General features: G+C 43.7%; 1 protein-coding gene across 5 annotated transcripts; it reads left to right on the top strand.

The window, feature by feature from the left end:
• The first annotated feature begins 4,448 nt into the window (after positions 1-4,448).
• On the top strand, positions 4,449-9,157 carry LOC115197685 (protein mono-ADP-ribosyltransferase PARP16). Of its 5 annotated transcripts, XM_029759442.1 has the most exons (8): positions 4,618-5,327; positions 5,449-5,648; positions 6,010-6,147; positions 6,330-6,536; positions 6,789-6,960; positions 7,183-7,327; positions 8,617-8,744; positions 8,809-9,157. In XM_029759442.1, exons 1-8 carry the CDS (start codon positions 5,315-5,317, stop codon positions 8,814-8,816), a joined length of 1,011 nt encoding a protein of 336 aa, XP_029615302.1. In that variant the 5' UTR covers positions 4,618-5,314; the 3' UTR covers positions 8,817-9,157. The 5 variants fall into 5 exon arrangements, 4 of the variants coding, with proteins under 4 accessions (XP_029615303.1, XP_029615304.1, XP_029615302.1 ...); XM_029759443.1 differs by lacking the exon at positions 4,618-5,327 and adding an exon at positions 4,449-4,566 and having other exon boundaries at positions 8,617-9,157; XM_029759444.1 differs by lacking the exon at positions 8,809-9,157 and having other exon boundaries at positions 4,615-5,327; positions 6,789-6,947; positions 8,617-8,738.
• Positions 9,158-13,627: the final 4,470 nt, after the last annotated feature.

Raw genomic sequence — 13,627 nt, 5'->3', positions numbered from 1 at the left:
TGTATTCGTCTGCCTGTTACTGAACAAAACGCGCCAACAAAACTGAGTTTTGGGGATTTAAAGATGGACTTTATCGAACAAAACAAACATTTATTGTGTAACAGACTCTTGTGAGTGCAACCAGATGAAGATCATCAAAGGTAAGTGATTAATTTTATCGCTATTTCTGACTTTCGTTACTCCTCTACTTGGCTGGAAAATGTTTGTAATGTTTTTGTAAGCGGGGCGCTTTCCTCAGATAATCGCATGGTATGCTTTCGCCTTAAAGCCTTTTTGAAATCTGACAAAGCGGCTGGATTAACAAGAAGTTAATCTTTAAGACGATGTATAACACTTGTATATTTTCTGAACGTTTATTATGAGTATTTCTGTATTTTGAATTTGGCGCTCTGCAATTTCACCAGATGTTGTCGAGGTGTACCACCAGCGGAACGCCTAGCCATAACAGGTTTTAACAGACACCCCCTCTCCCCTCAGCCCTCAAATTAAATGGACACTTCTGATGACGTACCATGACATCTGACAAGTATACACTTGCAGGGCAACGGGCGAGGGAGGAAGGAATTAATTTTAAATGGACCGCCCTTACCCAGAAATTCGTCACTCGTTCGTCCCGCGACGATTGTGTTTTCAGCCACCGGTAGCTTGTGGGTGCTTTATATGCGCTACAGTGAATTATTATTGCATGTCTACTTATATTAACTATATAATTATTAATATACACCTACTGTATGATAGCTAGAAAATTAATTAGCTAACTAACTTTAGCCTGCCTAGTTGGAACTTCTGAAGAAGGAACATTTTTTATTTCTACAATTTCCAAAAGCTAACCAAACAAAAACATCATTACTTTTACGAGACGTGTTTGTACATGAGTAGGACAATTTCTAACTTATTTACATTGGTTTTTACTTACACTTGTATGTTGACTCCATATTGAAGTTGAGGTTTTACGTTTTGGCTGACTTTTCTTAGTGGATGTACAATCATCGCGAATTGAATTATGGGGTATTTCAGGCCCTGAAGTGAACATAATTGTACACTCACAAACTCCATTAAAAACGAGGGCTGAGGGGCTTACGTTGCAAACTTCTCTTGCTTGGCTAATCATTTGGACCGACGACAAATATGGCCGCCAGGATTCCCCCCAAGGGCATAAGGCGAGGGTAAGTGGACGAGGGTGTGTCTTTGATGAGTTTTAAACGCAGCCACTGTCTACTGATGTCCTAGCTATCCAGTGTTCCCAACTCCTCAATAAGGAAAGTAGCTATTGGCTGTCCTAAAAGTCGCTAGAAGTCGCTAAATGACGTCATCACCTAATTTGCATAATTGGTCATGTGCATGTAATTGTGATGGACGCTGTAGGAGAGAGGAATAACTTCGTGGGAGAGACAAAAAGTGAGTAAAAAAACACCCTAAATATGTTTAGAACTACAAATGAACTTTCTTCTGTCGATTCTTGTTTTTTTTTTTACGTCACAATTCCAGCCCTCCTCCTTTATCCGGGCTTGGGACCGGCAAAAGTGACCCAGAAGAGACACTCTGGTGGAGTTACTTAGTTTTTTATTTGATTTTTTTAGTTTTTTTGTTTAGTTTTTTACATTTACATCCCGCCCACACACTTAAGCATACACACACACACACACACACACACACACACACACACACACACTTAAACATACATGCGCACCTTGTTCCTTTTATGTCCACTAATTTTGAAATGTCAGCCCAGTCCTTCATCAGTGTTAATATGCAGGAACCTGATCTACAAAGATAATGTTAACACTGATCCCACCAGGGCGGGATCAGCCAGTGGCGGCTTCCCGCATGCGAGATTTATTTGCAGTCTGGACGCGGAGGGGTGAACATCTCCTGCTCTGACTGCAGCTGGGAGGGACAGCTGAGCGAGGACTGGGCCACCTGTGAGTGCTTTGGGACGGGGGTGGGGCCCACGGCAGTACCCGCTGCTCGTTGAGAAGAGTAAGAACGATACGTGCTTTCACGTCAGAGTCTCCAAAAGTCTCCAATAACACCAGAAAAAGTTGCTAGATTTGTCGCTAGTTGCTTTTTTGAAAATGTGTCGCTAGAGGGGTCTGAATACTCGCTAAATATAGCGACAAAGTCGCTAAGTTGGCAACACTGTAGCTAGCTAGCTACCTGTGTTGCTTCATGTCGGCGGTTGGCAACGTGTTATGGTGCATTACCGCCATCTGCTGTACTGGAGTGCCCTTAAAAATCGACCAATATAAATATAAAGAGGGTTTCCTGCAGATGCAGGAATGCCCAGAATTGCAGGCCTTAATTCCACCATAAAGATCTGGACCTCTGAGCAGATGACACAATAAGCTCACATCCACTATATATTCTCTCTCTCCCTCGCTCTCTCTCTCTCTCAATTATATTTCAATTACTTTATTGGCATGACGTAACAATGTACATTATTGCCAATGTATACTTTGGAAATGGAATTATTTCAATATGGATATGGATAATATCAACAATCATATATATCAATATCAACAATCAACAATCTCTCTCTGCAAAAACAGAGGCACATTTCCCGTGGGACTGTTCCAACTGTCAAAATACCACCTCTGCATGATTAACCACTCAACTCGAGCCTGCCAACCCATTTTCAGTCCAGTAATTCCTTGTCATTAACCCCTACAGATCTGTGATAGATGCCACTCTGCATTTTTGTTTTAATTAATTTCTTTCTTAGGGGTGGATCAGCTTAATATTGCGGAAAGAATGTTGCTTCCATCAATGTAATTGCATCATTTCCAATCCCCCATATATTTTTGGGGTAAATATATATATATATATATCCATATACATACATACATGCATGCATACATATACATGCATACACGCCACTCTGCATTACCACTGAGCTAGTCTACAGCTAGGGCCTTTTCCTCAGACTCAACAGTAAGGGCCTTACAGTAAAGTGGGCTGTCCTCAGACTCAACAGTAAGGGCCTTACAGTAAAGTGGGCTATCCTCAGACTCAACAGTAAGGGCCTTACAGTAAAGTGGGCTGTCCTCAGACTCAACAGTAAGGGCCTTACAGTAAAGTGAGCTATCCTCAGACTCAACAGTAAAGTGAGCTATCCTCAGACTCAACAGTAAGGGCCTTACAGTAAAGTGAGCTATCCTCAGACTCAACAGTAAGGGCCTTACAGTAAAGTGAGCTGTCCTCAGACTCAACAGTAAGGGCCTTACAGTAAAGTGAGCTATCCTCAGAGCCTAGAGCCTATGCTGCCTTGCACTTTGTTTTAGGGTACTTTTCCATTGGTATTTACACTCCCCCAACCCAAAATAACAATACATTTTTTTGTGTGTGTTTTTTTTGCCACGGGGCAGAGAGAAAATTGTAGTTTAATAGCTAATTTCATGCTATTTTACACATTTTGCCATGAGACTGAAAGACAACATTGCTGTTTTAAAGCTCAGGGATTCTTGAAAAATGGGGCAATCAACTTTTCCCCAAAAAATATTTGTCTTAACAAATGTGAAATATATATTTTGATAGACCAAGTGTATCAGTCATCACACCATGTAAAGGAACAAACTCCTAATTATTATTTTTTTCTTCATAAAATACAACGAGTTGGATTTATGTTAACTCCGTCAGACACCATCAAATCAAATGTTTTGTCAAATGCGCCGAATACAACAGTTGTAGACCTTACAGTAAAATGCTTACTTACGAGCCCTTAACCAACAATGCAGTTTTAAGAAAATAAATAAATAAAGGGTCTATATAAAGGGTCCCTGCAGGGGCCCTTGGCACTCTTCTGTCGGGCACGTTTTTCTCCGGTACATAACAGGTAGGAGGAGGGGGGAGACACGGTCAAACAGGCGGTGTCGTTTGCTAGGTAGTTATCACATGGTGTCGCCCCAGCATCCCGTCTGCTGTGCTTCCGTGGGCTGCAGTTGCACACTATTGAAAATCGGTTAGCTACTGCCACTGGTTCTGACTAGAGGGACTACAGCCAGAGATAATAGAAAAGCAGGAGATACGAATTCCAGCGGAAATTCATTGTGAAAACATATAACGCTCCGCCCAGCAGGCTGTCGATCAATGGCGTTCACGTTGTCATGTTGCGTCAGGCGGTTGCTAAGCTTGTCGTCACGCAATCCATTCTGAAAGTCACGGTATTTTATTCGGAAGTACGTTATGTGACGATTTCAAAGTCAAAAGATATTACAGAGGACAAGTTACTTATCTTAAATGTTAGATTTTTTGTTGTTGTTGTAATGTTTAGCTTCTTGTTCACGTAATTCGTGCTAATATTTTTTTTTTTTGTGCTTGCGCCCAATTGACTCCCATTGACTCTTTGAAGGAGATAATTTGTTGTCGGAGGTTACCCAGAATCCACCGCGTGACACATTGACAACGTACAGTGGCGTTAGTGGCGTTACGTACAGTGGCGTTACGTACAGTGGCGTTACGTACAGTGGCGTTAATACGGTTCCAATGGAGTTTCCCATCTCCTCAGAAGTATCTATGTGACGTCTAGTCACCACCTAGCTAGCTTGGCTTCTTGTGTCTCGCAGTCAGGTATTGTTTTCTAGTACTCTGTGTTTTATATTTCCTGGAAAGTATAGTTATTACCATTTGACAAGTATATACATATGGTTTGGTATTGTTTGTGAGACAGATTGTTTTGCTATCCGTCGGATATGCTAATTAACTTATGCTAAGCTAACGTTAGCTATCCAGCTAGCTACCCAGCTTCATCTAGTTAGTCACCCAGCTTCATCTAGTTATAGCAACCCAGCTTCATCTAGTTAGCTACCCAGCTTCATTTAGTTAGCTACCCAGCTTCATCTAGTTATAGCTACCCAGCTTCATCTAGTTAGCTAGCTAGCTTCATCTAGTTATAGCTACCCAGCTTCATCTAGTTATAGCTACCCAGCTTCATCTAGTTAGCTAGCTAGCTTCATCTAGTTATAGCTACCCAGCTTTATCTTTCATCTTCACTCTTTGTTATTGAGTTTTTGACTGACCCAAGGGTTTTTAAGGTAAAGCCTAAGCTACGTTTGTAAAGTAAAATGTTGTCTCTTCAAACGAAGCGTATTGATAGTTCATTACGACAATGTTAAACAAACAGCTTTTGTTGACATATGTGGGCACAAATAAGTAAACATCACTAGCTAACTAACTATAGCCTGTGGCTGGCGAGCAAGTTATAATGCTATTTGCACTCAACCTTTAACACCAAAGATTATAGTAAGTTAACAAGACAACTAGGTCAATAATTATTTTCTGAATCAATTCTGATTAGAAGGATACAGACACATTTTGAATGGTTTCACACAGTAAGTAGCACTGTTCTCACAATCAATAACATGTTTATTCAGGTATATTATTATCTGTCTATGATGTTGTGTCCCACGCCTAAGACCTGAAACGCATGTCTCTTATCTCCTGTGTCTACAGTGTTGGGAATGCAGCCACCACTCCCACCGGATGCAGTCAGAGAGCTGGTGTGTTCCTGTCTTCACAGGGACCCAGTAGCCGCTGATCTGAGATGCAGCCTGTTTGTGGCAGCTGCTCAGAACTACAAAAGGGACTCGGTGCTCAGACCTTATCCTCCCAGATACATCAGAGACAGAGACACCAAGGAGTTTGATGAGCTGGTGAGGAATCGTACTGGACAGAAAACACTTGATATTTTCCATATCAAAGAGAATGCTTGACTTATAATTCAAACCGTCAGATACAGGCTCTCTGCCTAAAAGTCAAGCATATTATTCACCATCACTGTGCACCTGTCCTGTCCTGTCCTACACCTGTTCTGTGTTATAGCTGAGTCTACTGGTTATAATCTGGGTTGTGTTCATTAGGGCACACAACAGAAAATGTTTTAGAACCTTTTGCAGTGGAAAATTAAATTTAGCGTTTCTTATTTCTTAAGTCCAGTTAGTGCCTCTATGTTTCAGTCAGTTTTCTTCCGTTTGGTGCCTAATGAACATGGCACTGCTCTTGTGTTCCTTCCAGCTGTCAGATGTCAGCAGTTTGCCTGGTGTGAGGGAGCTGGTGAGACTGAGACCTGGTGAAGCTGACCATCATCTGGCCCTCACACACTGGGTTCTCTCCTCCAAGAGCTTCGCTGTGAAAACACTACAGAAAGACGAGGTAAAGGCAATAATATCTCAAAAGAAGGATACACACTGCACTTGATAGACGTCCTCTCCGCTGCCCTCTCCGCTGCCCTCTCCGCTGCCCTCTCCGCTGCCCTCTCCGCTGCCCTCTCTGCTGCCCTCTCCGCTGCCCTCTCCACTGTCCTCTCCACTGTCCTCTCCTCTGCCCTCCAATAGTATGCCAAGCTGTGTAACCTGACTGAGAGTGAGGGGATCTCCACGCCTGTTCCAGACTTCCTGTTTGAGCTGGAGTACTGCGACCAGATGAACGCTAAGTTTGAGAAGACACGGGCGGGACGCGACCTCTTCTATGCATTCCACGGCAGCCGACTGGAGAACTTCCATTCTATCATCCACAACGGACTACACTGCCACCTCAACAAGGTCAGGGATGTGACAGTAAGATGGCAGCTTCACCAGTCCTGTGATCGTCCTTATATTTCTTTGGGTTCCCAGTAGCCCTGCTTGAGTATATATTTTTAGATTGATGATTTTTTGGTTTGGTTGATGAATATTTTCACAGGTAATTGTTATGTTTAGGCAAAAGCCAGTATTAGCTACACAAAAGGAATGGACTTGCATTGATGAAGTTGCATTTCTGACAGACTTGTTTGTTTCGGGGGGATTTCTCGACAGACGTCATTGTTCGGAGAGGGCACCTACCTCACCAGTGACCTCAGCATGGCGGTCCTCTACAGTCCCCATGGCAACGGTTGGCGCGACAGTCTCCTGGGACCGTTGCTAAGCTGTGTCGCCGTGTGTGAGGTCATCGACCACCCAGACGTTAAGTGCCAGGTGAAGAGGAAAGGTCAGAGCTTTGTCCAGAACGTTTACACAACACTCTTTATTTACTTAGGCTCCCTGAGTCTCCTCTAGCCCCTCCTACCCATGTCAGTTCTCTTGGTGTTTGCCTCTTGCACAACATTGACTTCATAACAAATGAGTGGACCATGCAACAATATCATGTCAACGATGGCTACCTCTCAAAGTCCAGCAAGTGTCAGTAATAATTTCCCTAAACCTGTTTCAGACTCGGAGACCATTGACCGTCAGCGCTCCAGAGCCAGGAACAGTGAAGGAGGAGAGGTCCCTCAGAAATACTTTGTGGTCACCAACAATCAGCTTCTCCGAGTCAAGTACCTGCTAGTATACTCTCAGAGAAGACACCTGTCCAGGTTAGTACCTGCTAGTGGACTCTCAGAGAAGACACCTGTCCAGGTTAGTACCTGCTAGTGGACTCTCAGAGAAGACACCTGTCCAGGTTAGTACCTGCTAGTGGACTCTCAGAGAAGACACCTGTCCAGGTTAGTACCTGCTAGTGGACTCTCAGAGAAGACACCTGTCCAGGTTAGTACCTGCTAGTGGACTCTCAGAGAAGACACCTGTCCAGGTTAGTACCTGCTAGTGGACTCTCAGAGAAGACACCTGTCCAGGTTAGTACCTGCTAGTGGACTCTCAGAGAAGACACCTGTCCAGGTTAGTACCTGCTAGTGGACTCTCAGAGAAGACACCTGTCCAGGTTAGTACCTGCTAGTGGACTCTCAGAGAAGACACCTGTCCAGGTTAGTACCTGCTAGTGGACTCTCAGAGAAGACACCTGTCCAGGTTAGTACCTGCTAGTGGACTCTCAGAGAAGACACCTGTCCAGGTTAGTACCTGCTAGTGGACTCTCAGAGAAGACACCTGTCCAGGTTAGTACCTGCTAGTGGACTCTCAGAGAAGACACCTGTCCAGGTTAGTACCTGCTAGTGGACTCTCAGAGAAGACACCTGACCAGGTTAGTACCTGCTAGTGGACTCCCAGAGAAGACAGCTGCAGCTTCCCTCACTTGTATCGGACCGGGTATGGATCCAAGTAGGTCCTCGGGTCCATTTGGAACGGGTTTTTATATTTTAAAAAAATCAATCAATCAATCAAGCAGATGTCATAAAGTGCTATACAGAAACCCAGCCTAAAACCCCAAACAGCAAGCAATGCAGATGTAGAAGCATGGTGGCTAGGAAAAACTCCCTAGAAAGGCCAGAACCTAGGAAGAAACCTGGAGAGGAACCAGGCTATGAGGGGTGGCCAGTCCTCTTCTGGCTGTGCCGGGTGGAGATTATAACAGTACATGGCCAAGATGTTAAAAAGTACATAGATGACCAGCAGGGTCAAAAAAATTACATGTAATGCATATGGGATCCGGATGGGAAAGTCCCAGGTCCATTTGGGAACGGACGTGTGAAGGTTTCTGCTGTAAACAGTATGGTGATAGTTGTATTATCATCGCTGCCCTCTATTGGTGTCGTGGTGAGTTGCCAGTACATTAGTAGAACTGATAAACATTTCAACAGGATGACAGTTCTGTCACTGTGTCAGATTTTTTTCTCAGAGAGGATCATTTGACTTCTGTTGTGATTTTAGATCTTTTTAGATATAACTTGTGTGACGTGATTGTAATGTGATTTTTCTGATGTGTTTCCAGACATTCCCGGGGCAGGTCGTGGTTGGTCAGACATCACTTTGCCATCATGATGAGTCTCTATCTGCTGCTACTCATCGTCATCGGTGCCTTCAACTCCACCACATTCCTCTCCTTCTGGAACAGGCTTTTCCGGTGACGTCACAATCACAAGACGATCTCGTCCGGTGACGTCACAATCACAAGACGATCTCGTCCGGTGACGTCACAATCACAAGACGATCTCGTCCGGTGACGTCACAATCACAGGACCACACTCTTCTGGTGACGTCACAATGAAATCACCGGACCTCACCAATCACAGGACATGGTCTTCCGTTGATATCACACGAGTCATGGTGCTTTCCCACTGCAGCGCCGGTCGGTCCATTCTTGTCATTCATAGTGCCTTCCCTAACAGAGAGAGAGACAATCAGACAGATGGGAAAATAGGACATACATATTATACACTTAACACTGCTTTCCTTTAATCTCTTTCCTGTCTTCCACCTCTTTGTATGTACAGTCTACATGGTTATTACCACCACTGTTTATAACACCCTAAGGCTGTTTCCACATGGTTATTACCACCACTGTTTATAACACCCTAAGGCTGTTTCCACATGGTTATTACCACGGCTATGTTTATATCACCCTGAGGCTGTTTCCACATGGTTATTACCACTGCTATGGTTATAACACCCTGAGGCTGTTTCCACATGGTTATTACCACCACTGGTTATAACACCCTGAGGCTGTTTCCACATGGTTATTACCACCACTGGTTATAAAACCCTGAGGCTGTTTCCACATGGTTATTACCACCACTGGTTATAACACCCTAAGGCTGTTTCCACATGGTTATTACCACCACTGGTTATAACACCCTGAGGCTGTTTCCACATGGTTATTACCACCACTGGTTATAACACCCTGAGGCTGTTTCCACATGGTTATTACCACCACTGGTTATAACACCCTGAGGCTGTTTCCACATGGTTATTACCACCACTGGTTATAACACCCTGAGGCTGTTTCCACATGGTTATTACCACCACTGGTTATAACACCCTGAGGCTGCTTCCACATGGTTATTACCACCACTGGTTATAACACCCTGAGGCTGTTTCCACATGGTTATTACCACCACTGGTTATAACACCCTGAGGCTGTTTCCACATGGTTATTACCACCACTGGTTATAACACCCTGAGGCTGTTTCCACATGGTTATTACCACCACTGGTTATAACACCCTGAGGCTGTTTCCACATGGTTATTACCACCACTGGTTATAACACCCTGAGGCTGTTTCCACATGGTTATTACCACCACTGGTTATAACACCCTGAGGCTGTTTCCACATGGTTATTACCACCACTGGTTATAACACCCTGAGGCTGTTTCCACATGGTTATTACCACCACTGGTTATAACACCCTGAGGCTGTTTCCACATGGTTATTACCACCACTGGTTATAACACCCTGAGGCTGTTTCCACATGGTTATTACCACCACTGGTTATAACACCCTGAGGCTGTTTCCACATGGTTATTACCACCACTGGTTATAACACCCTGAGGCTGTTTCCACTTGGTTATTACCACCACTAGTTATAACACCCTGAGGCTGTTTCCACATGGTTATTACCACTGCTATGGTTATAACACCCTGAGGCTGTTTCCACATGGTTATTACCACTGCTATGGTTATAACACCCTGAGGCTGTTTCCACATGGTTATTACCACTGCTATGGTTATAACACCCTGAGGCTGTTTCCACATGGTTATTACCACCACTGGTTATAACACCCTGAGGCTGTTTCCACATGGTTATTACCACCACTGGTTATAACACCCTGAGGCTGTTTCCACATGGTTATTACCACTGCTATGGTTATAACACCCTGAGGCTGTTTCCACATGGTTATTACCACTGCTATGATTATAACACCCTGAGGCTGTTTCCACATGGTTATTACCACTGCTATGATTATAACACCCTGAGGCTGTTTCCACATGGTTATTACCACTGCTATGGTTATAACACCCTATGGTTATAACACCCTGAGGCTGTTTCCACATGGTTATTACCACCACTGGTTATAACACCCTAAGGCTGTTTCCACATGGTTATTACCACTGCTATGGTTATAACACCCTGAGGCTGTTTCCACATGGTTATTACCACCACTGGTTATAACACCCTGAGGCTGTTTCCACATGGTTATTACCACTGCTATGGTTATAACACCCTGAGGCTGTTTCCACATGGTTATTACCACTGCTATGGTTATAACACCCTGAGGCTGTTTCCACATGGTTATTACCACCACTGGTTATAACACCCTGAGGCTGTTTCCACATGGTTATTACCACCACTGGTTATAACACCCTGAGGCTGTTTCCACATGGTTATTACCACTGCTATGGTTATAACACCCTAAGGCTGTTTCCACATGGTTATTACCACTGCTATGTTTATAACACCCTGAGGCTGTTTCCACATGGTTATTACCACTGCTATGGTTATAACATCCTAAGGCTGTTTCCACATGGTTATTACCACCACTGGTTATAACACCCTGAGGCTGTTTCCACATGGTTATTACCACCACTGGTTATAACACCCTGAGGCTGTTTCCACATGGTTATTACCACCACTGGTTATAACACCCTAAGGCTGTTTCCACATGGTTATTACCACCACTGGTTATAACACCCTGAGGCTGTTTCCACATGGTTATTACCACTGCTATGGTTATAACACCCTGAGGCTGTTTCCACATGGTTATTACCACCACTGGTTCTAACACCCTGAGGCTGTTTCCACATGGTTATTACCACTGCTATGGTTATAACACCCTAAGGCTGTTTCCACATGGTTATTACCACTGCTATGTTTATAACATCCTGAGGCTGTTTCCACATGGTTATTACCACTGCTATGGTTATAACACCCTGAGGCTGTTTCCACATGGTTATTACCACCACTGGTTATAACACCCTGAGGCTGTTTCCACATGGTTATTACCACCACTGGTTATAACACCCTGAGCCTGTTTCCACATGGTTATTACCACCACTGGTTATAACACCCTGAGGCTGTTTCCACATGGTTATTACCACCACTGGTTATAACACCCTGAGGCTGTTTCCACATGGTTATTACCACTGCTATGGTTATAACACCCTGAGGCTGTTTCCACATGGTTATTACCACTGCTATGGTTATAACACCCTGAGGCTGTTTCCACATGGTTATTACCACCACTGGTTATAACACCCTGAGGCTGTTTCCACATGATTTCATCGTGGGGGGTCAATAACCAAGGAGGGGACTGCAGATCTTTCTCCGTACGTTACTTATGTTAGTCACACAATATCTCAGACGGCACTGGGACGATTTTGACGAAGCTTGGATCAATGACACATTTTGCCATTAGAGATCCGGCATTTTACAAAATGACACTGATTGGCCAGATGGTGGCGCTATAACAAGAGATTGAAAATGCTGACTTTGAAAGGTCATGCCCCTCACCCTGTTTGACCTAAAGCCATGAAATTCGGTCCCTCTCCTCACAAGGAGCACATTTGCCTCAGGGACTCATTAAGCAATGTTCCCTCTAATCTGCGTGCGGGCGCGCAGTAGCCCTGAGACTGCCGCATGACTCAGCCCTTACTCTACACAGACCGGTGCGGCATAACCAATAAGAGCTGGAGTAGGACCTATATGCAAATACACCATTGCCGTATATGGATCTGTGCCATTTACTTTGAACTGGACTGTGTTTACAGCATGAGCGGTCATGAGTACCTGTGCTTGTTATGAGATCAAAGCGGAAGCTGCATGTAGGCACGTGCACATTTTGTTCATATTCTTTGCTAGTTAGTGAGTTATCAGCCCACTTAGAGATTATTTGTAGTCAGCAATAGGGGAGTGATTTGCTTCTTATAAGAGCACAAAACATGTACATTTCTAGACATATTTTTTTTAAAAAGCAAGTAAGGTAAATAACTTATTCTTTCTTTTCTTAAAGGGGCAGTGTTGTATTTTGAGCCGGGCTGGAATAAGCTAAGTAGCCAATAGGCAGAGGGTAGCATAATTTGTCTGATTATCTGTAATAATGGTATGAGAATAATAATAATCATCAATTTTATTTTGTAAAGTGGTTTATTCCATCAAACACAACATTTTCAGTCACCACCTTGTCTGAAGGACAAGTTGATAAACAGGGTAATGTTTAAGCCCTGCGTGTTTTTTTTCTTCTTCGTTAGTCTCATTGAATGTAGGCCTACGTTGAACACAACACATTGGCTGCTACTGTTGGCTGAATGATAGAACAGCTGTTTCCATGTTATGGGATGCATTTACTCCATTGTTTTTGATGGTAGGCCACTCTGGTAGGTCTACATTATGATCAAATAGCCACAGTAGCCTACTTGTCCACTTAACTGTATCTTAAAGCGGGTACAGCCTCAGTGTTCACAGTCAACTCGCTCTGGAAGTTGCACAGAATTTTCACAACGTTGAAGTTTGCGCTTAGCAGACCTAAAATTTAGCTCAGTGCCAGAATAAATGAGAGGGAGTTCATTAGGTCCACAATGATGAATTTCACTGCATTTTAGAATTTTGTGAAAAACCCAAACGCAACTCTTCTGGCACCGAATGCCTGATCTGCACAAGACTGGATATGTTGCATCTATGGACAAAGGTCTCTCAACACAGTATTTTCCCAGACTAGTACAGTACAGTACCTAAAACAACATGGCCGCTATTGACTAATAAACATTCAGGTGGGCGTGGTCTGGCACATTTAAAATCGATATAAATCAGTCAAGGATATTGGTATTGTAACACAGTGTGGTAGACGCGTTGCGAACACTGTCAACATTCCACATATTGCGAGAACATTCATAATGACCTCAAGGTGGCGCTATAACAGGCAGCTGTTTTTATATCTCTTGATTTGTTTGACTGGGTGATTTAAAATCTGGCACAATGTCTAGCTGAACCCCCCCCCCCCCCCATGCG

The sequence above is a fragment of the Salmo trutta genome, chromosome 7 (assembly GCF_901001165.1).
Source record: "Salmo trutta chromosome 7, fSalTru1.1, whole genome shotgun sequence".
Lineage (NCBI taxonomy): Eukaryota > Metazoa > Chordata > Actinopteri > Salmoniformes > Salmonidae > Salmo > Salmo trutta.
This window is presented reverse-complemented; position numbering and strand designations above follow the sequence as displayed.